This window comes from Hippocampus guttulatus, chromosome 18 (assembly GCF_054856545.1).
Source record: "Hippocampus guttulatus isolate MCC_2025c chromosome 18, RoL_Hgut_1.0, whole genome shotgun sequence".
Lineage (NCBI taxonomy): Eukaryota > Metazoa > Chordata > Actinopteri > Syngnathiformes > Syngnathidae > Hippocampus > Hippocampus guttulatus.
The window spans coordinates 7,269,802-7,295,271 of record NC_141278.1 but is presented as its reverse complement, the minus strand read 5'-3'; the positions used below and the strand labels follow the sequence as shown (position 1 = coordinate 7,295,271).

At 44.0% G+C, this 25,470-nt stretch overlaps 1 protein-coding gene across 3 annotated transcripts in view; it reads left to right on the top strand.

Annotated features, from left to right (window-relative positions):
• rbms3 (RNA binding motif, single stranded interacting protein) overlaps positions 1-25,470 on the top strand; it is a 176,350-nt gene that overhangs the window by 101,708 nt on the left and 49,172 nt on the right. For all 3 annotated transcript variants that reach the window (XM_086136869.1, XM_086136870.1, XM_086136868.1), the window contains exons 5-6: positions 13,970-14,127; positions 18,945-19,024. In XM_086136869.1, the coding sequence (XP_085992995.1) occupies positions 13,970-14,127; positions 18,945-19,024 (238 nt within the window). The remainder of the gene's footprint in view (positions 1-13,969; positions 14,128-18,944; positions 19,025-25,470) is intronic.

Here is a 25,470-nt window from a genome sequence, read left to right as displayed (position 1 = left end):
GATTTTGGCATCAAACGGCGAGCTCTTTTAATGATCCAGACCCTTAGATTAAATTGCTCATTAGTCTCTGTGCAGATAGTACACAGACGAGATAGTTTGTTGGATGATTTGTGAAGTTGCCTGGTTTTCTGTTTATTGTGGCGTCCCGCAGAAAAGTCCTGAGGAAAATAAACCAAAGCAAACCAACAGCCGCCAGGCTACTTGATTTTACCAGCCAGGCACTCGCTGCTAGCAGCTAGCGGCGAGCCGCTAGCAGCGAGCTTCTGGCCGCGAACGCAGGAGACATTTGGCGTATCGTACAAAGATGGCGTAATTAACTAGCGGATTATTAGCGTCCTACATTAGCGATTGAAAATAATTTCGGGACAAGCGTTGTGTTGTTGTCAGTTGCAACTACTTTGTATGTGTGGCCCGATCAAAGATAATAGTCACTAGTCCTTAGCGTCACTTCATAAGGGCGCCCCCCCATTAACTTGCTTTCCAATCCAATCGTTTGTCGCTTTGACATCCGAACAACACATCTTGAATAATGGAGCGAAACCTTTCCAGAGTGATATTGCGTTTTGTGTGGCAGTGATAAATGGAGTGATTATGGAAATGATATACCCCGCCGAGATGCGTATGACACTTAATTATCTGGAGTCTTAAAGCAGGTGTGTTTGCGTTCAAGGACGACGTTTGTTGAAAAGTCAGTCGCCGTGTTTCTACTCGGATGCGTCTTCCCGAGTCACGATGACCTCGAGATAAGGTGACCCATCCTCATCCCTCACCCATCATTTCACATTGTCCTCCGTTCTCTTTTGTTTTGTCGGGATGCAGTCGTTTCTGTGCACTGTTTCCGCCGCCAAGTTGCAAGGCGACTGTCTCAGAAAAGCCTCGCCTAACGGCGTACGAAGCATTTTTCGGATGACGTCTTTGTCTTTTCTCATATTCTGTCATTTCAGCCTTCCACAAGATATTCTAATGAAGTCACAAAAAAAGGATTTGCTGTCAGTCGAATTGATTGCGAATGTTGTTTTGAGTTTGCTTAGTTGATGGGACTGTACTACATTTACATATTACATTTCAGGGACTGTTTGCATGCCGTACTTGATTACATTAAATCTTAATTTTGAAGATCAAAAAAAAAACCCCCAACAACAAAATAGCAAGCTTTTTCATTATGCGACATTCGGCAAACTATATAGAACTATTTTGAACAAAACGTCTTAATGGAACGTCGTCTCGTGGAAGAACTCTGTTATGGTTATTATTCGGTTCTGGCGAGGCTCCTGATCAAGGTGTCGATAGACGATTTGTTTCAATGTTTCATCATTGAATCACTGCGTTGGGTTTCTTTCAGTATTCATGAAATATGAAGTAGTCTCAGCTAGCAAACGACTTTGCGCCACCCCCCCCCCCCCCCCCACCCTCCTCAGGAAAATCATGTGTCAACTTGCATGGTCCTTGTTCAAAAAAATGTACCGAAATGTCAAATTGTCATGTGTAATAAATGACGTTGAGATTTTGCAATAATTTTGTTACCCTAACAAATAAGAATGCGATAATGAGATTAAACATCATAACGGCCCTCAGAGGGAAGACGCAACTCAAAAGTGGCCCATAAATGATATATGTACGTATATGTTTTGAATAGATGGTGAGAAGTGGAAGAAAGTGCATTCATAGAAAAGAATCCCACGTTTATTGGTCGCGGTATTCCAATATCCTCCTTTCAACCCAATACCGGTTGTCTTAATTTAGCCCGCAAGCACGCCTATTAATTTCCAGATTGACTACAAATGGTCTTGTGCCAAAAGGGAAGCTGTCAAAAAAATGGGAACAAAATGCTCTGCAGGTTCGTAACATTATTCTGGGGCAGTTTGACTCGATTGTCAGGTTTTCGCTCATGTTTCATTAACGTTGCTTAATGTCCATGAAATGTTTCCATAACTGCTAACACACGGCGAAATCTCATTTAATTCCTTAGTTTAATTGGAGTCGTGCACTTGACGACATGAATATTCTTTCTATTTATGCAAAGGTGACGTATATGGACAGTACACCGGTGCCAGACACAAAATATGAACTTATGCGGACTTGTCGACGTGTCTCCGTCCATCAATGCCACTTTCTCTCAAGTAACTACTACCGTCAACAGTATCGTACAACAATTAGCACAAATAATACACGCTACATGAGAATAACCCAGCGTTTCCAATCAAATCATGATTGGACCGTGAATAAAAGACCCCACAGATCAAATTCACTGACTTTACGGGAGCTCAGGTATGCTTGGTTTGGGGCTTTTTGGCTCCCATTGTCACCCACATAACTCAAACCCTGCAAAGAAAAATCACAGGGGAGAACACGCAGACGAAACCACTGCCCTGCCAGCTTGTATTAATGAAAATCACAAAGAGGATTGATGAAAAGGGGGAATACCCCGTGGAGCCTTCCACATCCTGCTCTCCTGATTATATGCTAATATAAGGACCACGGTAGCCCCGTTCCATTCTGTTCTCTGGCAGGCAGCACCGCTTGTCAGATCTGTCAAATAATTAGCCTCCTATTCATTAACATTCAAGATATACAGTACAGTGAAACACCAACTTACGAAATTAATTGGTTCTGGAAGAAATGTCTTAGAGACGCATTTTCCATGTAAATGCCCTAATCCGTTCCAAGCCCCCCCCAAAAATTCCAACATAAATGTTTTCTAAAGCATAAAAATGTGTCAAAATCTGTAACGGATGCATGTTACAATTAGATTATTGTTCATTAAATAGAGTTGTGCATAATGTAAAAAAACTAAGAGTAAAGAATAAAAATAATGGTCATTTAACTTTGAATTGCTCTTTAGTTCATGTTCTCTCTCAGAAGTGGTTTTTGCCTGGCATTTTGTAAAGAACTGATCCAAGGACGTTTGCTTTGTTGACTTTTAACAATCCTTCAAAAATGTCCAAGGCAAACATCAGCATAGTGAGCGATCGCCGGACTGGTGAACACTTTTTCTGGGTGATTCACGTTGACGTAAAACTATCGGAATGCCTGATGGCCCAAGAAAACGCTTTCCTATCCATCTACACACATAGACACATACTGGAGAGGTCTCTCTTAGCCAATGGGATGCCGGGAAGATGCCAGGTAATAGCCAATGGCAGAGCAGCTACAAGTATGTTGCGTTCATGAAACTCGGAGCTGTGAGTTGCAGCACATACTATATGTTTACCTTTCGTATCTTGAAATTTCGTTCGTAACAAGAGGCACCATTTTCCTGTTGAGGCGTTTGGTAACTTGAAAATTCCGTATGAAGGGACGTTTGAAAGTAGAGGTACCACTGTACTGCAGATAGGTATTAATTCCAAAACGTATTGATGATTGTGAAGGCAGGATACTTTTAAGTGATAACAGCTCTTGTATTGGATATCAATATATTAAGAATGTGGTGTAAAATTAGCATATGCATACACAGTGTAATTGTATTTGTAGTTTGTGTGATTCAATTGAGGACTAATACTCCACCTCTACATTTGGTAATTGAAAATCATTGCCTCGCTTCCGCCACTGAACTTGACTGATGCCACATAAATGTTGATTTGTTCAGAGTTGCTTTCCCCGCACGGCGCTGGCAATATTGCTTTTTTATTACTTTTGTTGTTGCCCGCTTCCCCCATTGAGAAATAATTCTTTAATATGTATTTCAATATTTCCGCGCCACTCGCCGTTCGCCCGTGTTGTTTCTCCGCGCTGACGTGACAGAAGCGGGGCCAAGAATTCCTGCCGCAGTTACCCATGAAATGCTCACATTGTGGTGTAGTTTCACAGCAGCGGGGGTTACTGTTCCCCGGTGAGCGGTGGCACATTAAAGAATAACAAATGAGTCTGTGGCCCCGGGTTATTCGTGGTGCGGTTGTGGAGCACGCAAACAGCCTACGCTATTTACTTTGCGCTAGATTCATAAGTGAAAATTGGATCGTGCTTCCATTTGGAGAGCGAGTCATGCAAAGGGAAACAGAGAGTGACACCCGTTTTCAGAGCATGCACGGGGTTTTCTTTCGCCTTAACATATACATCAAATATACGAAAACAGTCGAAACCATTCAGCGCAGTTGTGGAGGCAGATTAAAGCGTACAAGTTACTGTTGTTTACCAATCACTGATGCATGTCAAAGCGCATGCATGTGACTTTGCTCTCTTCCCTGACTGCAAACTTTGATGCTTTGACCCTAAATGGTTGGCTGAACAAATTCCTCCCACAGATAATGCGCCGGCGAGACAGACGGGGGCAAAGGAATACGGTTGAAGTCACGTAACGTTCTCTCGTTACGGCTCATTTGGCCCATGAACTATGGACTGAGCATGCATGGTGATTTGATGATGCGTTGAACTCAGTGGAAGGGCGTGGTCAATGACTCGAAAAGCTCACATATTTAGAGCATCTCTCAAGAGGCAAGGTCATAATGCCTCGAAGATTCCGAAGACTTCTGCTTCCCAGGTTAGGAGGAGCAACTCTTATTTGCCGGATTAAGTCGTGTTAACGTATACGCTAATCAAGCAATTAATAGCTGTTGTTAGAAAAGTGGAGTGTGAACTATCAGGTCAACTCATCTTCAGTGCCTTCTCATCAATAACCACATGCCGTGTTTGACATTGAAATAAACTCGCCGGGGGTTTGTGCAAGATGTCGGCAGGTAAAGTGCAAACTCTCCCCTTGCGGATGATGTAGTCGGCCAATGCGTGCGATGTGGGCAATTAGATCGCCTTGCACCACCGATCTTGCGTCGGGGCTCGTTTGGATACATTGGTACGGGCTCAAATGGCCCCTGTGAAGCCCCCTGGATGGCCCGTCTGTGAAGTGCAACCATTTTGGCTGCCAACAAGCAGCCCATTCAGTAAAAAAAAAAAAATAATCTGTCTGCAGTGGCTAAGTTTGCACACGGTCAAAAAAGTCAAAATGAATTGGAAAAATACACACATTCAAGTGAGCCCAGAATTCATTTGTCAAGATTAACCAAGCAGATTCCCAATAGTAATCTGTTGGAATTGCTTTTTCAGTGTTTCCCATTGGCCGACGCAATATATAAACGATTTGTTGATGACACATTATAGTTTCGATTCATTCCAGCCGCTAAAAGTTTCCACATAGGTTCAAAGTGGAAATCAACTTGCTCATCACCATTTTTTTTTTCATGCCGCCCTTCTTCCTCCTCTGAACTATCAGCAGCACTCGCTGCCATGGCATGATCTCCGTCAGGAAAAAAAAAAAATTCAATCTCAGAAATGATATCATGAATGATTTATAAGACAGAAAAACGCATTTACCCCAGCAACAATACAATGAGCAGTTGATGCAAACAGCCTAATGGAAAAATACAAAGGTTATGGAGATGAAAATGTATTCTTGAAAGTGGGAAGACATTTGTGAACGTTGTCTTCGACGAGGCGGCACCGCGAGCACCACCGCAGCTTGGATGGAAACGACCACAAAGAAATAAAGCACGTTTAATGTACATATATAGGTGGTGCCTCTTGAGCGCTAAACGCATGAGCTAGCTAGCGAACTGAGGTAAGGCCAGCATCCCCCGTTTCACGTCTTAATAATACATTTCTATTATAGCGCCGCATGAAACTTTAATCTTTGGAATATCAGCTCACCGAGGGAGACACAAAATCAAATCGGGAGGGGGGTCGTGATTAATCTGTTGAAGCGCATATCCACCCATTTAAATTCACATTAACCCTGCATCAAAATGTATGAGCCGTGACATTGATGGCACCCTAATATATTGGTCTTGTGTCTGTTTTACTAAGTAGCGACGGCATTTGTTTCCGCATGTCTGCCAGAGTGAACCGAGACAATTACATTGTTGAAAAAAAAGATAAATATATGCACTTGTCAAGTAACCCCAAATAAAAACAATACAATTAACCCCCGAATCTCACGCAACAACGTTTTATGTACCGTCAAATCCAGAGCGATTAGAAATTGTTCCCCTAGAGTTGCATCGTGCTCACCCGAGGAAAAACAGTCGTCTTAACGGTACCAGTTGAGCGCGAAGTTTATTATTTTCATGGGTAAACCACTCCCGCTCCATTGAGACCCGTCGCCATCGGTATTAAATCACACCAATCCCTTTCGCAACCGACGATGAGGAGAATAGCATCTGCATATTAAACTCATCATTCAAAATTTTTACAAGGGGACGTACGTCGGCAGACTGCAAGGACCCAAATATCACGAAGAAAAAAAAACAAAAAAACAAAGTGCAGTCTAAGCATGTTAGACAAGCCGCGGGCTCAATCATGCATCACCTGTAATTGTCCCTTATGCTGCCATCTGTCATCGCGGTTATAATGCAGCGCCGCTCGAAAGTCTTTTTCCGAAAGCCGTAATATGACACTTGGTGAGCGATTGTGCGTATGCGTGTGTACGAAAACATTACAGCTACAGTGTGTGTGTGTGCATTACAGTGAGCTTCTATGAGGTGTGCTGTCATTATGCAAGTGAATGCGAGTGTGAATGTTGAAACCGGAACAGCCTCGGCGCCTGTGGACGGCAACGACACACTTCTCGCCGTTGCCATTAGCATATATTGCACTCATGGGGAGAATGTTGTCGCGGGATGAAGTGATGTATAATGTTTATCGCTCTGCGGCAACATCTGGTCATTTGTACCGTTTTTTTTATTGAATCGTTGTATCCGGGCCGAGCGTAGCGCTGCGAGCGATTGGCGAACCTGGAATCTTTTGAGCTTTTAAGTATTGGTGACGGGTGACTTGGTCTTCGCTCAGAGCTATTCAGAAATAGGTGAGCGTCTGACCTTGTTGCAGCGACAAAGATTCGTTATCTTTGAGCTGTGTTGAAGCTTTCAATTAAGTGACTACAAAGCATTGAGAACAAATATGACCTCTGGAAGTTCATCGGTAAGGTGCTGCACGAAGCGGAGATGAGAATTTTGGGCTCGCGGCCAGTCCAAGGTGTGATCTGGATTTGCCGTGTCAGGATGCGATATGTTTTGCTCATCGAGAATGATGTTGATTGGGTGAGACCGATTGTTGATTGCGTGGTGAAGATACTCAGGCCAGCCGTAGTTTGTTCATTATCAAGTTTGGAGTCTTAAAAATAAAAACATGACCTCATTGAAGGAAATAGCCCTCCATCCACATGATGTCAGTCAGCTCTTGCAGCCAGCATTAACGCTCGGGCATTGAAAAAGGAGTTCAAAACATTCAGAGGGATCATTTATTGAACAATTCTTTTTGTCCACGGTCGGTCAAGGACATTCGGTCAAACGCCATCTTACTTGACTGTATTCATGGAAAAAAAAATCTCCAAAGAGAAATTTTCTCCCCCGTTGGCACAACTGAAGCATTGTTCTTCTTATTCCTTACCCGACTTGACAGGAGTGCTGGAGGGACTTAAAAGGAGGCGACGAGATAGGTTGAACAATCCAGTGTGTACACGGGTAACCGCGAAGCCCTGTAGAGCCAATTATGCATCCGGCTAATCTCCTGAGTAGGCCGTATTGATGGAAGCGGGACAACAGAAAGAGAAAAGCCCAAGATAGATGCCCCCAGTGGGGTCAATGAAGGTCATGGATCGATTAGGGGGGGATAGGGAGAAGTGTATAATAAAATTGTTGACAGTAGGGAAAGTTAAAAACAGAAGAGTGGTCGGAGAAAACTGAGAAGTTTGAACACTGCATTGAATGCCCCCCCCCCTCCCTCACCAATTAGGATATATTTCTCTCAAACGTTTATCAGTTAAATGGATCCAGCCTCGACATCCTCGTCGGCAGAAGCAGCGAAGCAAAAGCAACAATGCATTCCTTTAATGTGTTATGTCTGCCTGTCACGTCGCCGGCTTCCTTTTCTTGTCATTCTTTTCACGGCCCTCTCGCTAGTCAACGTGCACCAATTCCTGAAACTTTAAAATTCAATATCAACGATACTGTTTTGCATTTGAAGTTTCTCACCAAAAGTGCACTGTGTGAGTGCACTGCTCACATTTTGGAGGGGAAAAAAATCATTTTAAATCTGGCTTGTTTTGTCTTACCATGTAAATTTATTGTACCCTCAAAATAACTCAACCCACAGCCCCGAATGTCAAAACTTCCAGCTAAGAAAACTGAGTAAGAACCTTAAGTCAGTGGTCCCCAAACCCTGGGTCGTGGACCGGCCTCGGTCCACGGGTCAGTTGGTACCGGGCCGCACAGAAAGAATAAATAACTTATGTTACTTCCATTTTTATTTCTTTCGGACTTTGAAAGATGTTTTATTTTGAAAAATTACCGGATCCTGTGTGACATTCGTCGACAGTACGTCACTCTTGACGCGCTTCTTGGTCACGTGATAGGTTACCGCTAAAATGAAACCCAGGAGTGAGCAAAATGAGTAAAAGAATAAACGTCTTTGGAACGTTTCTTTGGGAAGGGGAAAAAGGCCCAGCCAGGAGACAGAAGAGGAGCCTACGACATTCAAGAAAAAGAAGGCTACATTTAATAGACAGTATCAGGAGTCTTACTTAAAATACGGATTGATCTCAACGGGAGATTCCCACGCACCAAGCCAACTCTGCATAACATGCGGCGATGGTGAGTCGTATTTTTCATGCACTTTGTATTGGTGGCGTATCTTATTTTGAAGGCACGTTTAAACGCTACCGTAGCGACAAGAGACTGTTGCACATTCCTTTGTGTCATGATTCGTGTTTATTATTATGTTTTGAAAATACCACAGTTTTCATGCAGGTCATATCGTATCATTTTGTTGGATTTATCCATCACACCTTCAAGGCCGGTGCCTGAAAATATTGTCTGACATTTAACCGGTCCGTGGGGCAAAAAAAAAAAAAAGGTTGGGGACCGCTGCCTTAAGTGAAATGTCTAAATTATGCCCAATGTGGCAATATTCTCATTGACCACCATTAAATTTCAGCTCGGGCTTAACCCTCTTTGGGCATGAAGTTCACCAGAGCGTCACAGGTTAGCATCTGAATTCTTTTCCACTCCTTTATGACAACATCCAGCAGCTGGTGGATTTTAGAGGCCTTGTGATTCTCCACATTCGATAAAAAGGATACACCACAGAGGCTCGATAGGCTTTAGGTCTGAAGGCAATTCATGACACTTACCCCCTAGTTTCTTTAGCAACGCTGTGGTGGTCTTGGAAAAGAGTTTGAGATAGTTAGCATGTTGGAATACTGGATGGATAATGATCTGCTTCAGTGTGTCACAGCACATGCTAGCTAGCATTTGTGGTTCCCGCAATTCACTTTAACCCCCAGACCATGACATTCCAACAACCATGATTGACAGGAGGCAAGACACACACATCTTTGTACCCCTCACCTAGTTGCTGCCACACACTCCATCTGAACCAAATAGGTTTATCGAGGTCTCATCAGACCACAGGAAGCGGTCCCATTAATCCACGTCAAGAGCCTTCTTATCTTAAAACTCTTTGTGGCCTTTCTTGTGCATCGTGTTTTAAAGACTCTTCCTTCCGGGTCGACAGCCATTCAGACCAATTTGATGCAGTGTGCTGTGTTTGGTTTGAGCCCCCAGCAGAGTGCCCCCGCCCGCTTCGACCTCTGCAGCAACGCTGGCAACACTCATGTCTACTTTCCAAAGATAAACTCTGCACATGACGCTAAACATGTGCTTATTTTATCGGCCACGGCAAGGCCTGGTCTGGATGGAACCCGTCCCACTGGATGCTCTTGGCCAGTTTCTTATCGCCTTGACTATCAGACTTGGACTTTTGAATTGCTTGGAAGCAAATAGTTTTGTCTCTGGAGCGTCTATCCGGTGCCCACTCTTCAAATGTGAAATTACCAATGACGTCTGTTTTTGATGATTCTTCATTTTGAGAATTGTGTTTTAGGATTCTCTAACCAAAATTCTTTCGTTACCGTACGTGCGCCGGGAATCCTTTGAGGTCGGATGCTGCAAATATATTCTGCTTCTCTTCACTTTTTTTTTTCTCTTGTCAATCTATACATGATATATTTTTTCCTCCTTTACTTTCTTGACTAACACCCCCTCCCTTGTCAAATGCTAATGTTCTCAGAAATTACAGGCAGGTATAAACGGAGCAGGGGGCTTGAAATGAAAAAAAAAAAAAAACAGCTGCTAGGCTGTCAGCTCTTGCACATGGGGGCCATTCCTCAGCGGTAAATGACACATCCCCGCAACCGCCCGGTTCTTCCTGTCACGTACACAGTTGGATTCCTCCTGTTCCTCCTGATGGCAAGGTGAAGGAATTATGCCCATCAAAGGCCCAGTCCAGCCTCGAGCCTTTCCATTAACCTTCTACAACAGTGGTCAATGGCAATGAGTCAGACAAATGCCAATTCACCCGGGGTGAGTTCGTACCCCTGGGAGGAAGGAATAGACACAAATGCATCTTTTTTTTCTTTTTTTTTTTACATTAGCTAGATTGGCATAATACATAAACGCATAATTACTTTCAGATTGGCGACAGACCCGCATGCACGCACACCTTCAATTACTCTCCCCATTCATAGCCTGACAGCAAAGCGTACGCCGAGGCTGACATTAAAGGAAATTAAATCTCCTTGTGGAATGTGCCAGCCCATCTCACCTCCGGTTAAGACGCTCCCATTTCCACCACCGCCACACATAATCTACTCATCTGGGTGTTAAGGGCTTTGTAGCGTGGAACGTCATCAAAGGGAGAATTTAGCGAGGCGGCCGTGCTTACATGAAGCTCGCTCGTGATAATCCGGCCGCAAGCTGAGCACCGCTATTAACGCACTTTTGTCGCATCCTTTTTAACCGCCTGTGGAGTATAGGCAGCGCTTCATTCAAACGCACACGCGCATTAAGTGAGGAAATGTGTCACATAACTAGTTTAATCAGGCCAATTTTGGATTGACATTACCCTGAAAAAAAAAATCATAAAACAGCCCAACATTCGCAAGAACACTGAAAAGGAATTGACAGCTGCAAGGTTGGACAAAGCTAACTACTCCATCCATCCATCCATCAATTTTCTGATCCGCTTTATCCTCACAAGGGTCGCGGGTGGTGCTGGAGCCTATCCCAGCTATCTTCGGGCAGTAGGCGGGGGACACCCTGAACCGGTTGACAGCCAATCGCAGGGTACACACAGAGACGAACAACCAACACTCACACCTCGGGACAATTTAGAGCGTTCAATCAGCCTGTCGTGCATGTTTTTGGAATGTGGGAGGAAACCGGAGTACCCGGAGAAAACCCACGCAGGCACGGGGAGAACATGCAAACTCCAAGCAGGAAGGCCGGAGCCGGGATCGAACCGACGACATCTGCATTGTGAGCTTGACGCGCTAACCCAGGGGCGTCAAACTCACTTTTGTCGTGAGCCACTTTGGCGTGACGTCTTCCCTCGGAGGGCCGTTACGACGGTGAAACCAAATAAATGTTTAATCATCTCATCGTATTATTACTTGTACATAACAAAGTGGTCGATTGCCTGGTTTTGAAATCAATCCAGTTCACTACAATAGTTTGTTCAATTATTATTCAAGTGAGTGTAAACGGAAACAAAATTATTGCAAAATATCGACAGTATTTTCCACACTATAAGGCGCGCCTAAAGGCATTCCATTTTCCGTAATCTGATGCGCCTTATATGTGGATCAATATTCAGATTTCTTGGGCGTAGTATTTTAAATGTTAAACAAACCTGTATTGTATTGTATTGTATTGTAGTCCCTTTAGCGTAGCTCCATCTAGTGGATGCATAACGCAACCTCAGTCACTTTTGTGGTTCTACTCTATGCGCCTTATAATGCAATGAGCCCGATATATGAAAACAGTTTTAAAATGGGCCATTTATTGAAGGTGCGCCTTCTACTCCGCGGGGCCACATAAAATGATGTGGCGGTCCGGATCTGGGCCCCGGCCCTTGAGTTTGACACCTGTGCGCTAACCACTCTGCCATCGGGTCGTCCCCACGAACAACTCCGTGGTTGCCATTTTTCTGTACCATTCTATAATAGCCTTAATTTATTTATTTATTTTTACTTTCTCAGTTAATTGACACGTTCGAATGCATGAATCACACCTCATGATGGGACTGTAATATATCACATTTTCTTTTCAAACACGCCATGCATTAGATTTAATCATCTGAAGAAGTTGTTGCTGTGTTCGTAGTATTTTTTCCAAGTTTGTAGTCAATTTGACGGACTTGAGCCCTTTTGTCTTGCGGGCTTGGTAACTGATTGACTTGTCTGGCTGCACTGCAGGGCCCAGCTGTTCAACAGTTGCACTCACCAGGCCCTCTGTTACCTCGGGCTCAAGCCACAACCAGCTGTGCACTTTTAGCTAGCTAACAGCAACTTCGGGGCACTGCAATTAAAAACACGTTTACATTATCGACCCGACAAATATCTGCTTCACATTTTAAACCTTAGAATTCAGGATATTATCTGTGGTGATGACTCAGAATAGCTTGAAGGTTCTGCAATACAAGAATGGAGTTTTGACCGTCCTTGTTTAAGACATCAAGAGGTAAAGAGTTACCGAATGCTAATGTGGGTCAGGAAGCGCTTTGTATCAGGCCACGGCAGTATTGATTTACAGGCACACACTCTGCGAATCGATGGTGCTACCGTAGCGATTGACATTTGAGAGCAAGCAATGATTGCGTTAACGGTGCCTAATAAGCCATCCCATGACGCTCCAATCATACCGTACAGTGAAGCGCTAATTAAAGGGTTCCAAGTCCCAGCGCGGCCAAGTAGAATATGCGGACAGAGTTATGATGTTATGTTGGACAAAAAGTGTCCCTGGTCATTCCATGCCAGCAAAAATGTTAATGCAATGATAACCAAGTTCAGTAACTGTATCGCAACGTAATATCCCGGGTGCTAATAAACTCAATTATCCTTAACTGTTAGCCCGCGCCTCATAATTAATTATAATCTTTCACTTTTTCATGAAGCCTGCCCTTGCACTATTGCACACACCTTGCAGATAAATGCGCTCCTCTTTCCAAATACAGTGGTACCTCTACTTATGAACGTCTCTTCATATGAAATTTTCAAGTTACGAAATGCCTCAACAGGAAAATATTGCCTCTTGTTATGAAAGATCAAGATACGAAAGATAAAAATACAGTATGGTCTGCTACTCGCAGCTCCAGGTTTCCTGAACGCAACATATTTATAGCTGCTTTGCCATTGGCTATTACCTAGCATCTTCCTGGCATCCCATTGGCTAAGTGGACACTGGATGTGTCCATGTGTGTAGATGGATAGATAGGTGTCTATGTAGCGTCCTCGTCATTCGCCCCTGGGGCCATGAGGCGTCCGATAGTTTTACAGAAATGTGAATCACCCAGAAAAAGTGTTCACCAGTCGGGCGATCGCTCACTACGCTGATGTTTGCCTTGGACATTTTCGAAGAACTGTTAAAAACCGACAAAAGCAAACATCCTTGGATCACTTCTTGACAAAACGCCAGGCAACAACCACTTCTGACAGAGAACATGAACTAAAGAGGGCAAAAAACGATGACGCAGTTAAAAGATAGATGACCATCATTTTTATTCTTTACTCTTTTCTTAGTTTTTTACATTATGCACACCTCTCATTTATTGTGCAATAATCTAATTGTAACATTTATTTGTTACATATTTTGATGCATTTTTATGCTCTAGAAAACATTTGTCTGAATTTTTGGGGGGCTTGGAACGGATTAGGGCATTTACATGGAAAACGCGTCTTTACTAACACAATTTTCTCGTTAAGAAAATTTTTCCAGAACCTATTAATTTCGTAAGTAGAGGTACCACTGTATGGGAGCGCAACAAGCAGTTGGTTGCACGGTCGGCAGTTTTACTCCACTCCACGGGTTGCCCCGTAACAAAGCGGATTTCATGCTTTCGACACTTGATTGTGACGCCTCAGCTCTCATACCTTTTCCTCTCTCTTCTCTCTTCTGTGCCCGGTCTTCCACACGCCGGACCCTTGCAGCAACAAGAGCAGGACCCGACCAACCTGTACATTTCCAACCTGCCCATCTCAATGGACGAGCAGGAGCTGGAGAATATGTTGAAACCTCTTGGTCATGTCATCTCCACCAGGATATTGAGGGACGCCAACGGAGTCAGCCGGGGAGTTGGCTTCGCCAGGTAAACAATAACTCGGTCGACCGTTAAGAATTCAAATTTGAATGTATTAGACCCAAATTAGTTTTGGATTCATGTAGAATAACATCCCGTATCTGCTTCTCATGCATCGTCAAACAAAATAATAGTCGGTCTGTACTCACTATACACTCCAAAAAGAGTGCGCAGTTTTTGTATTTTGTTTTTTTTTAATCACCTGCTTTGGTTGAATTTTCCTCCCATTCCAATCAGCTTTGACGGAAGCAGCAACAGGCAATTAAATGTGAATACAAGCATATGCACCGGCAGTCCTCTACACATGCACCAAACAGGGTACAATATAATTGAAATTCCAGTTGCGCTGCAGCAACGTGGACGGTAGTTGAAAAAAAAAATGATACGAAAGTACCAAAAATCCTAAAGATTTATGTACATATTTGCAACGTCAGAGACTGAGCAAAATCAGAGCAGCACCATATGTGGCAACTGTACATGAATAATACATACAATATCGACATTCTAATACATACTATATATATGCAGATTGTGGTGAATCAGCCCTCTATTATATGTGGATAAAAATCCGATCAGAATCTGTCGTTTGTGTCTGCAGTGTAAGTAGACACATCTGCCCGAGAGCCGACGCTAATCTTAATTTGCTGACACTGTTGTGATGTTTTTGGGGGAAATCATTTGAATATGCGCTGTTGAAACAGTGCTGTTGCAAATGTCGGCAAATGTTCCGATCTAATATCGGAAACTATCTTCTGTTACCTTCACTGAAAAGATGATGTACAATACATACAATACAATACAATACATGCTGATTTATATAGCGCTTTCACAACAGCGGCAGCTGTAACAAAGCGCTTAACAAAACAGTTAAGATAAAGTAAAATAAATAAACACAACACATAACACAGTCATGCGGTCTTAACCACTTTTCCGTCACACGCTTTGTTGTTTGAAGCAGTTTGAGATGAAAGTACGTAATGCAAAAAAATAATAATAATGCTATTGCAAATCACTGTCGGATGATGCCAAGTTTGAACTCTTTCCTTCCACAAGACGTCTTTTTAAAATTAGGCCCCGCCTACCAAGAACGTACTTGTACATCTTAGTCTTTTTTTGCGTCATGGAGAGGAGGAGGATCTGATGCAATCTATGAATGAGAATTAGCTGTTTGCATTGTAAATCATGTAAAAAAGCGACCAGTAGGTGGCAGTGGTGCCTCACGTGCTTGAAATGCAGGCTTTTACAAAAAGCTCTTTTTGTCCGTTTTTTGCCCAGGAATCGCCATTTCCATGAAACTTAGCCATTTTGTAATGCCGATTGCTGAAGAATGGAAAAAGCTAGAAACGAAATGTTTTTTTCTGCTGAAAGAAGAGAGTCCAAACTTTATTTTGGTAGGCTCTGTGTTTATATAGCATTAGAACCAAATATTCTGTGGGCCTTGCAAGATCAGTCAAAATCCAGTAAAACGCTGGGATTGAGGGGGTTGCTCCAGTGAAAATGGCTGGGATTGAATGAGTTACCGTAACACCAGCATCTAGATATCAGAAAATTATACCACTAGAGTGAGCCTGAGTACCTCTCGGGGTACGAGCATCACACTTTCAGAATCACCGCGCTGCATAAACCCATTCTTCTCACTTTCTTTCTTTCACATCTATTTTGATACTTGCGGAAACTGGCCCACTCCTGCAGGATATGCTGACCTGGCAAAGAGAGGGACTTATTTTTTTTTTTGGAGCATTCCCGCTTTTGCCGTTCCACTATATCTAAATCTTGTGAGTCCCGTGTTACCCCGCGTCAACCGACAGCTGCTGGAGGTTGGACCACGAGGGGCATTAGAGAGTAAACCGAGCTAAGTGTTTGTGGGCTGATCCATTACTGTTATCAGAGCCCATTACTCCAGCCTGAGCACTAATCATTGCAGACAGCAGCACTTGATGCCATTAACCAGCAGCGGCGCAGAGAAGCGGCCGCCTGCCTCACGGCCAGCCTGGCTCGCTCAGCTCAGCTCAGCTCAGCCAGCGACCGGCGAGCTCAACATCCTTAGCGGTCGCCAGACAGTCTGGCTAAGCGCTTCGTTTTCCCATGAAACAAAACCACCTGTCGGCCTTATTGACTCCGCATCTACCCACCTGTTTACTGTCTACCTCCCTGCTCTCTTGTTGGAGAACGAGAAGGTGGCGACACAATAGGAGGCAGAAAATGAATGGCCGGAGGGGGCCTTGAAGACCATGAATAAAATAATGGCCGCGAATGAGAATAGTCGAAGAATCATTTCTGGGGGGACAAAAAAAAACGAATCACTGAAAATTTTTGTGAAAAGAAATGGATTCCATCAGATTTTCATGGGCAGTGAACACCATCCCACCCGGCGATATGCGAAAGAGAATTTTTCTAAAAATGGAGAAACTCGACCACATAAATCATTGCCTTATGAGAACGTCTCTCCGCAGACACGAGCGGCACACGGAGAGGCGGTTCAATGTTAAGATTTTAATTTCCTTGTGGGAAAAAAAATGAGTACACAAACCACAGTCATGACTTTGTACCACTTTTACACTAGACATAGTACAGAATATTCAGACTGCGACATGAGTGGTTCTGAACCTTCTTAGTGGTACTGAACCCAACCAGTTAATATGCACATTGCCCGAACCCTTCATTAGTGAAAAATAAATGTTTTTTTTTTTTTTTTTACAAATTCAAGATTTTAAAAAAAAACACATTTATTAAAAACTGAAAAAAGTAAATAAAAATTCAAGAGATAAGTATATCTATTTTTTAAATTGTAAGACGTACTATCACGACAGTCACGCTGACTCCTAATCGAACAAAATTTCCCACAGCACTGATTGGACAAGCAATGTCATGTGATCATCTGCAGCCAGTGATGGCCAAGCGGGCGTGTCGGAACTAATTGACATGTTGAGTCGGGTGTGTCTTACCCTCCATGGCAGAGGCTCCGTCGAACCCCTGAGACCGATTCACCGAACCCCTCAGGTTCGATCGTTAAGATTTTTTTTTTTAATTTAAATATTTTGCTGTTCTCAATTTGAATGAAGTCACAAAAATGAGCCAGAAAGACTGAACAAATTTTATTTAACAATACAAGCTTATTATTAGGTCCTCATTCATCAAAAAGTCCATGTTGGTGTAGATCACAGGTTTCAAACTCAAGGCCTCGGGGCCAGATCCGTTCCGCCGCATCATTTTATATGGCCCGCAAAAAAGCAAATCATGATCAACTTGCATGATCCTCGCTAAAATCTATAAAATGTAAAATTGTCACGTGTAATAAATAACCTTGAGATTTTACAATCATTTTGTCACAGTTTTTACACTTGTACGACAATTGAACAAACTATTACAGTTGACTGATTTCAAAACTAGCAATCCAATAAATTTTCATAACCCCTCCTCCGAGGGAAGATATAACTCCAAAGTGGCCCGCGACAAAAATGAGTTTGACACCCCCGGTGTAGATACAGATGTCCTCCATTTTGATATTGTAATGTTGTGTTTTTCTTTCTTTGTGATCCCCACCTGTAATTTACCGACACCGCCGAGCTAATGCCGCTAATCTTTCATTCCGATCCTTATAAAATGCTATACAACAGTTTTTTTTATATGCTACCGGAATTTGACTCGACGCTACCAAAAGTGCACCGAAGGACAATGCGAGCATTTTGAACATCACTTGAGATGACCCAAACTGGTTAAGTGCCATTGCAATGGAGTGAAATGTTGCGACGCCGATAAACTAAAAGATGGATGACGCTCGCAAGTGCAAAAGTTCACATCTTCCAAAAGTCGACAAAGAGCCGCAAGAAGGACGCAAAAGATGGTGGATGATGTCGAAACACTCGAGCGGAGAAACAAAAGGATGAAGCGGCGGAGCACGGAAAAGAGTGGCGTAAGAGTAAAAGATGGAGGAAATAAGCAAGGCTGAAAGACGGGGAGGAATGAGAGAGCCGTCAAAAGGAAGAGGTTGAGACGGAGGTGCTGGGAGTAAGATGGATGGGGCAGAGCGAGCGATAAAGAAGCTCTGTTCAAAGGATAAAAGAGGGATGACGGTGGAGATATGATAGAAGGAGGACGGAGGAGTGGGCGGCTGACAGAATGATAAGAGTATTCTCGGCGGTGAGAGCGATTCAAGCGCGGGACTCGACAAAGCAATGAATTTTGCAAAAAGTATATTACCGTGTGGATGTCTCTCTCCTGCTTGCGTTTGGAGACTCGTTTTCCGTTTCGCGTGGTGAAGCTTAACAAAAATAAAAATAAAAACAACCAAAAAAAACTAGTTGACTCTCTGATTAAACTCTGGGTTGCTCAATGAACTTCTCACTCGGTGAATCAAACCCGATTGGTTCTAATCTCTCCTAATCTCTCAGATCATTTTAGATGAAACGCTTTTTCTGGTGGTGGGGGGGGAAGACAACAACTGAAGTTGCAGGAAGAAGTAATTGGGTTTTCTCATTGTTTTGCTCAGGCAGTCCGTTGACAACTGTCAAGTTGAACTCAGAATTGACCCTGCGGACACTGGGACACCACATTTTCCCCCTGCCACTTAACTGGATAAATCTGCCCAAATCTTTTGCTGTTAGCGCTCTGATATCACTCTGCCAACCCTTCGAACATCTGACATCACAGCGACGCCCGGTCCTGAATTGACTACGTTTCGCTTTGTGGTGCATCAAACGTCCACTTTTCACAATTTTTGTCTCCCATTTTCTGCACTTGTACTCAATTTTTATTCTTTTTGGGGGGGGGGGGGGCGCTATAATGGACTGAGTCCAAAACACTTAATGTGTCCTCTGCTGTTACAGGATGGAGTCGACGGAGAAATGCGAAGTAGTTATCCAGCATTTCAACGGAAAATACCTGAAGACCCCACCAGGAATTCCAAGTGAGACCTTTTTGCCCCTTTCTTTCTGTCTGATTGCGCTCACAAGCAACGAGACTTTCCGGATTCACTCATGATAACTCCGCGTGTCAGATGTGCCGTTGTGATTGTTTTGCGACTCGTGCCAGACTGGAACTTCTCAAACAAACGTGAGCGAGAGAGAGAAAGTGAGCCAGCGACGACTTAATATTCACCCTCATGCCTTTGTGACATTCTTTGCAATCTTGCTAAGAGCTTGCACTCTCTTCTCTCTGCTCACCGTCGCCGCGTCCTCTCTCGAGTTGAGCAAGGGGAGCGCAGACGGGGGGGGGGGGGTGAAAGCGCCAACATACCTAAAGTTTTTTGTGTGTGTGTGTGTGTGTGTGTGTGTGTGTGTGTGTGTGTGTGTGTGTGTGTGCGTGCGCAGCATGTCGTCTTCTCTGTTGAAAGTCACCATTAACTCATTCAGTACCAGCCAATTCTGGACCAAGTCTGAAAAGACGTATAAAAACGTCTTTGGGAGTGAATGAGTTAATGCTCAATAAGCTTGAAACACGAAAATGAGAGCGCAATGGAGGGGATGGGCAAGAAAAAAGGGGCAAGGAAAGGCGGAGTCAAGGAGGAAAAGAGAAAATAAAAATCCAAAGGGGCAAGACCTCAACGAAGGCATGTAAAGTGCCGCCTAAGCAGTTTTGATGCCAGGTACCGCTCGACGTCTCCCGGCAGGAAGTGCCGGGCAGACAAGGCCTCACCAAGGAGCTCTCCTTCACCCACGGGGCAATTTCATTAACAATACTCACACCTCCGACCAGTATGGCGGAAACACGCCCTATAAATTGCTTTCCACTTTCCCGTAATATCTCAGAGAGTCTGGATTTTAAAATCTCCATCGATGCTCAGCCACTGCATAGCCAGCAGCTATTCAAGGCAAGGTGAGTAGTTGCATTCAAGTTGAGCCATTAGAGGAAACCTTTAAAGCGGTAATGCCAGATTGACCTTTGCCTTTAAAACTCATTCAGTGCCGGCCATTTTTAAACCCTTCTTTACTCTACCAAAAAATTACGTTTAAATTAAATTTTTGCCTCAACTGGGATTATGAATGCCTGGATTCTTTAAAAAAAAAACACGAGTTAAGGGTTTATCTGTCAAGATTGTTAATGGATCATTCAGATATGTAACAAGCAAACTGCCTCGATGTAAGGAAGCGGAATTTTTCAGCGTCAATGATCATGTTTTCAGAAAACCTCCCACTATCCCCGTGTCCACCGCGGACATTCCACTGCAGTATTTCCCCCGAGTACCTCGCCGCGCGGGGCAGCTTCTTCATCCATCCTCTTTTTGACAGGTCCAACGCAACTCCCCCCCCGGGGAAGGCCGTCGCACACAAAGCACAGCACCACCACGTGTGCGTGTATCAACCCGTGCGACAGCCGTGACCATTGCTCTCTACCCGTGCACAAACCGCACGAGCATAAATACAGTCACGCTCCACTAACGTTGACCCCCCCCACTGCGCCTCCCATCATTTCACTTTTGGAAAAGTACCACTGCTGCAGACATTAAATCGCACTTTAACCCTTTCATGCACCCTGAAACCTGATAACATGATAAGTTGCCCACTGTAGTAACCGTCGTCACCGTTAACTCATTCACTCCCAAAGACGTATTTAAACGTCTTTCAGACTTGGTCCAGAATTGGCTGGTACTGAATGAGTTATGGGTTAAAACTGGCTTGATTGCAATTTTATCAACATTAGCCATGAAGAAATGCTGATATTGAAATTCGACAGCGGCGGTCCGGTTTGCATATCTCCCCGTGCCTGTGTGGTTTTTCTCCGGGTAACTCCGCTTTCCTCCCACATTCCAAAAACATGCATGGCAGGCTGATTGAACACTCTAAAATTGTCCCTAGGTGTGAGTGTGAGCGCGGATGGTTGTTCGTCTGTGTGTGCCCTACGATTGGCTGGCAACCGGTTCAGGGTGTCCGAAGACTGCTTGAATAGGCTCCAGCACCCCCCACCCGCGACCCTTGTGAGGATAAAACGGATCAGAAAATGGATGGATGGAAATTCTACAGCGAGAAAAAAAAGCTGTCCTCTGACTCGTTGTTTATGCATTCAAGTTGGACGGCGATCACGTGTCGCTGCATGTAATCAGCCGTCCGGGTCAGGTTTGTTCACTGATGCCTAGTTGATATGAGCCACGCGTAGCTGTCCAGCACAGCCGGCGCAGGGGCCCACTCGAGCCGCTCTGCTCTGCCCACGTCTGATTTGGATTCAGAAAGAGGGACATGATCGATAGCTGTGATGGAGCGCTACAGCTGTTTATCAATTCCGAGCAACGCAGCAGCCGCCGCCGTCGCCGTCGTCGAACCATGATCGCGCATATAGCTCGCACACGGATCCAATCTCTTGAGCATGTATGCTCCAAACGCGTTGTATTGTAAGCGTCGCGCTTAGAGAGATTGATGACCTCGTGCAGAGAGAACAATCTCTGTTTAGAAAAATCATGCATTTGTTATTTGTAGCTGAGTACAAAGAGTTATCCTTGTTTTTGTTTTTTGGGTGGGGGGGGGGGGGGTGTCAGAGCATGTGGATTTACTCAATGGACAAAATAAATGAAATCTACGAAATGTGACTACAGCAATAAAGTACACTGACGTGAGACCAACAGGGACACATTATGATTTACATTGCAGACCCCGAGCAATGGGAAAGTCAAAGGAAGTGCAGATAAAAGTGATTTAATCCGCCGGCTCCGCTGAGCCTGATTAAGCCTGTCATCCCACAATGCATTAAACAGCTTAGAGACGACACCTTATGGTTAATGTCATTCAAACTGCAGATACATTAGCCGGCGCCGTGTTTTGGCTGGCGACTCATCTGTTGTACGTCCCGTGGCATTGTTGGAGGTTGGTAGAGGGGAAATTGGAAACATTTGACACACTGTATGGATGGCGCTGTCAGCAGTCAAACAACAGCTGAAAGGAAGTGCGCTTTAAGACCTAACACAAAATACAGCCGCACAAGGCTGATTTCTATGCGGTGGTTACCTCTACTGACGAACGTCTCTTCATACAAAATTTTCAAGTTACGAAGCGCCTCAACAGGAAAATATTGCCTCTTGTCACAAAATCTTCAGGATACGAAAAGTAAAAATACAGTTTGGGCTGCTACTCGCAACTCCGCGTTTCCTGAACGCAACATACTCATAGCTGCTCTGCCATTGGCTATTACCCAGCATCATCCTGGCATCCCATTGGCTAAGAGGTACCTCTCCTGTATGTGTCTATGTGTGTAGATAGATAAATAGAAATGTGTCAATGCAGCGTCCTTGTCATTCGCCCAGGAGGTGTTCCCGAGAGTTTTACGTAAATGTGAAGCCAGAAAAAGGGTTCACCAAGTTGGGCGATCGCTCACTATGCTGATGTTTGCTTTGGACATTTTCGATGTTGAAAATCGACAAAAGCAAACGTCCATGGATCAGTCATTTACAAAATGACAGGCAAAAACCATTTCTGAGAGAAAACATGAACTAAAAGGGCAAAAAAACGATGTGGATGCAGTTAAAACTTAAATGACCATTTTTATTCTTTTCTCTATTCTTTGTTTTTTACATTATGCACAACTCTCATTTATTGTGCAATGATCTAATTGTAACATGTATTTGTTACATATTTTGATGCTTTAGGAAACATTTTTGTCTGATTTTTGGGGAGGCTTGGAACGGATTAGGCCGTTTAAATGGAAAACACGTCTCTACTTACAAACTTTTCTCGTTACGAGATTTCTTCCACAACCAATTAATTTTCATAAGTAGAGCTACCACTGTGTGTGTGTGCGTGTGTGTGTGTGTGTGTGTTTGTGTACATGTGTGTGTGTATACACACACACGCGTATACACACACACGTACATGACAGACAACCCACAATATTAAAACATCCTCTGCAGAATTAAGGCAAGTCGCAAATTCCTCATTAAGTCACCAAATGCCCTTCAGAAGCCGCCAGTCATACTTGAGTCATCTCTGTTCATTTCCGTAGCTCTGCCCACTCCACCCCCCCTCCCCCGACCACCCGGGTAAGCTAATAGCCTCCCCGTCGACAGGCCCATTGTTAACCCCGTATAGTGTTTAGCATGTACTAACATGCCACCAAGTCTAGATAGAGGCAGATATTTGCCATGATGAGATATCTGGGACCGGCTGTGCGGATTTGAAACACCGCCGTGAATCACGTTTATGTCTTCTATGTCGTTTCTATGAGAGCTTTTCCTTTAACAAGGCTACACAAAAGTACTGCCGGTACTTTATTGCTTTAGAAGGTGAAGGTGAGTTGTAAAGTATAAAGAAGTCGGGCAAAGGTACTGTGATTTCACTTTGACGTTTTTTTTTTGACAGTGTAGCAATTTACTAAAGTGAAACAACGGCGAATAATTGAATGGAATTTATGATATGACAAATATTATAGACCCGTGCTTTGCGACATCAATCTGATTTTGCACCCATACTGTCCAGGTTTTGCATGTGCCAAGATAGCGGAACTAAATGCATAGAATGTTTTATTTGTGATTACTTATTCATTTCCTGGTGGACTATTCTTTCTGGTAAGACACTTTAACTACAGTACGCCTCCACAGTTAAAATATTTTCATGAAATCTGTCCTTCAACCATTTCCCGGATTCTACCGCTTTCCCATGCGCGTCCGCGGGACTTGGGAAGTTAATATTGGCAACCCCAGTAAGCCATTCAGCTTCCTGAAAAAGGAAGAAAAACACCCCCGATCAATTTCCCTTGATGCACTTTCTCATTATAACCTTATCTCGGCCGCAGACAATAATCTGGATTTGTCACGCTTTGTTTGTTTCGCCGCGGAAATATATCAGTCATGAATTAGCTGAGAAGAGAAGGTGGGGGGTGGGGGAGGGGGGCTTCGCTGTGAGGACGTGTCACTCAAATATAAAAGTTTTCACCTGTGTCATTCCACAGAGAGGAGGGATGCTTTGCTAGCTTTTGGCTGATCTCGTGGACTTTTTGCTCTCCGCTCATCCGCATCTAATGAAGAGTAAACGCCGGATGAAAAGGTTGCATGAGTGAAAGATACGTAAAGTGAGAAATATGGTGTGGAGGTGCGGACTAAGATGAATAAACGTGACAGGACTCGAGAGGAAGGCCAGGGAGAACAGATGGGAAAGGGCAGCGGGAGGGCGGGGTGGGGGGAAGGGGGTGGGAGGGGAGTGATGGGTGGTGTTGCGAAACAGAGGAGAAAGTTGGATCAAGTCATGCTTTTTGCAAGGTTACGTTTGAGGAAAGTTTAGGCTGCCGCATCTGCGGCAGGCGAGATGAAAGCGTGACATTGACTTTTCAGCCACTTCCTGAGCCTGACCTGTGCACCGTAGGCCCAGCTGTCCGCTGTTGATCCCCCTCCTCCCCAATCCCCCGCCCTTCCCTTTATCTCTCTGCCTCTCACCTCGCTTGTAGCGTTTCTCTTCGCACCTTTTGTCATCTGAGCTTTTCCCTCTCATCCACCGCTCGCTCTCTTTATTTTCACGGCCGACGTCGTCTTTCATCGCCCGTTCTTTCCATGCGCGCCCGCATCGCGACCCCCGTTTCCATCTCACTCTAATGCCCACGTATGTCGTCTTGTGCACGCTCCCTTCGCGGCGTTGGCGTTTTAGCGATGTTGCAATGGCTAAATGGAAACAGCGAATACAATCTGTGTTGGGACAATTGTCAACCTGCGCTGTGGTTCCGATTTTAGCGGGGGCGAAATGTCTGTTTCATGATAATGTTTCCATTTAGCGATCATTTAATTACTATAATTGTAAAGTGTCCTTGAGTGTTTTAAAAGGCGCTTATAAATGAAATGAATTATTTTTATTATTATTATTATTATAAACCACAGGTGTCAAACTCAAGGCCCGGGGACCGGATTTGGCCCGCCACCTCATTTTATGTGGCCCGCGAAAGCAAATCAAACATGTCAACTTCCGTGATGCATTCTAAAATGTCGAACAAAATTTGAAATTCTCACTTCTTTATTTGTATAGCAGCCCCCCCCCCCCCACCCCCGGTAGCTAAAATGTGGCCCGCGCCAAAAATGAGTTTGACACCCCTGCTGTAAACACATTTTTAACAACAAAGAGAGAGAGAGAGAGAGAGAGAGAGAGAGAGAGAGAGAGAGAGAGAGAGAGAGACTTTATATGTCTACGTAAATGTATATTTTGTATGTACAGTAGGTAAAAACATGTACTGTAAATGTTAAAATGTTAAATGGGGGTATAAAAGATGCGAGCACATCGAATCAAACCCTATCGAATTGTTCCATGTTGAAATATATTGCGATTTGTGTCAAATTGTATTTTGTTGGCGAGACATACCTCAGAAGGAAGCAGAACCTTTTCGAGTGCATTGTACTTGCTCGGTTTTATATTAAATCAAACTCGGCCGTTCAAATCTACACTCTTTTTA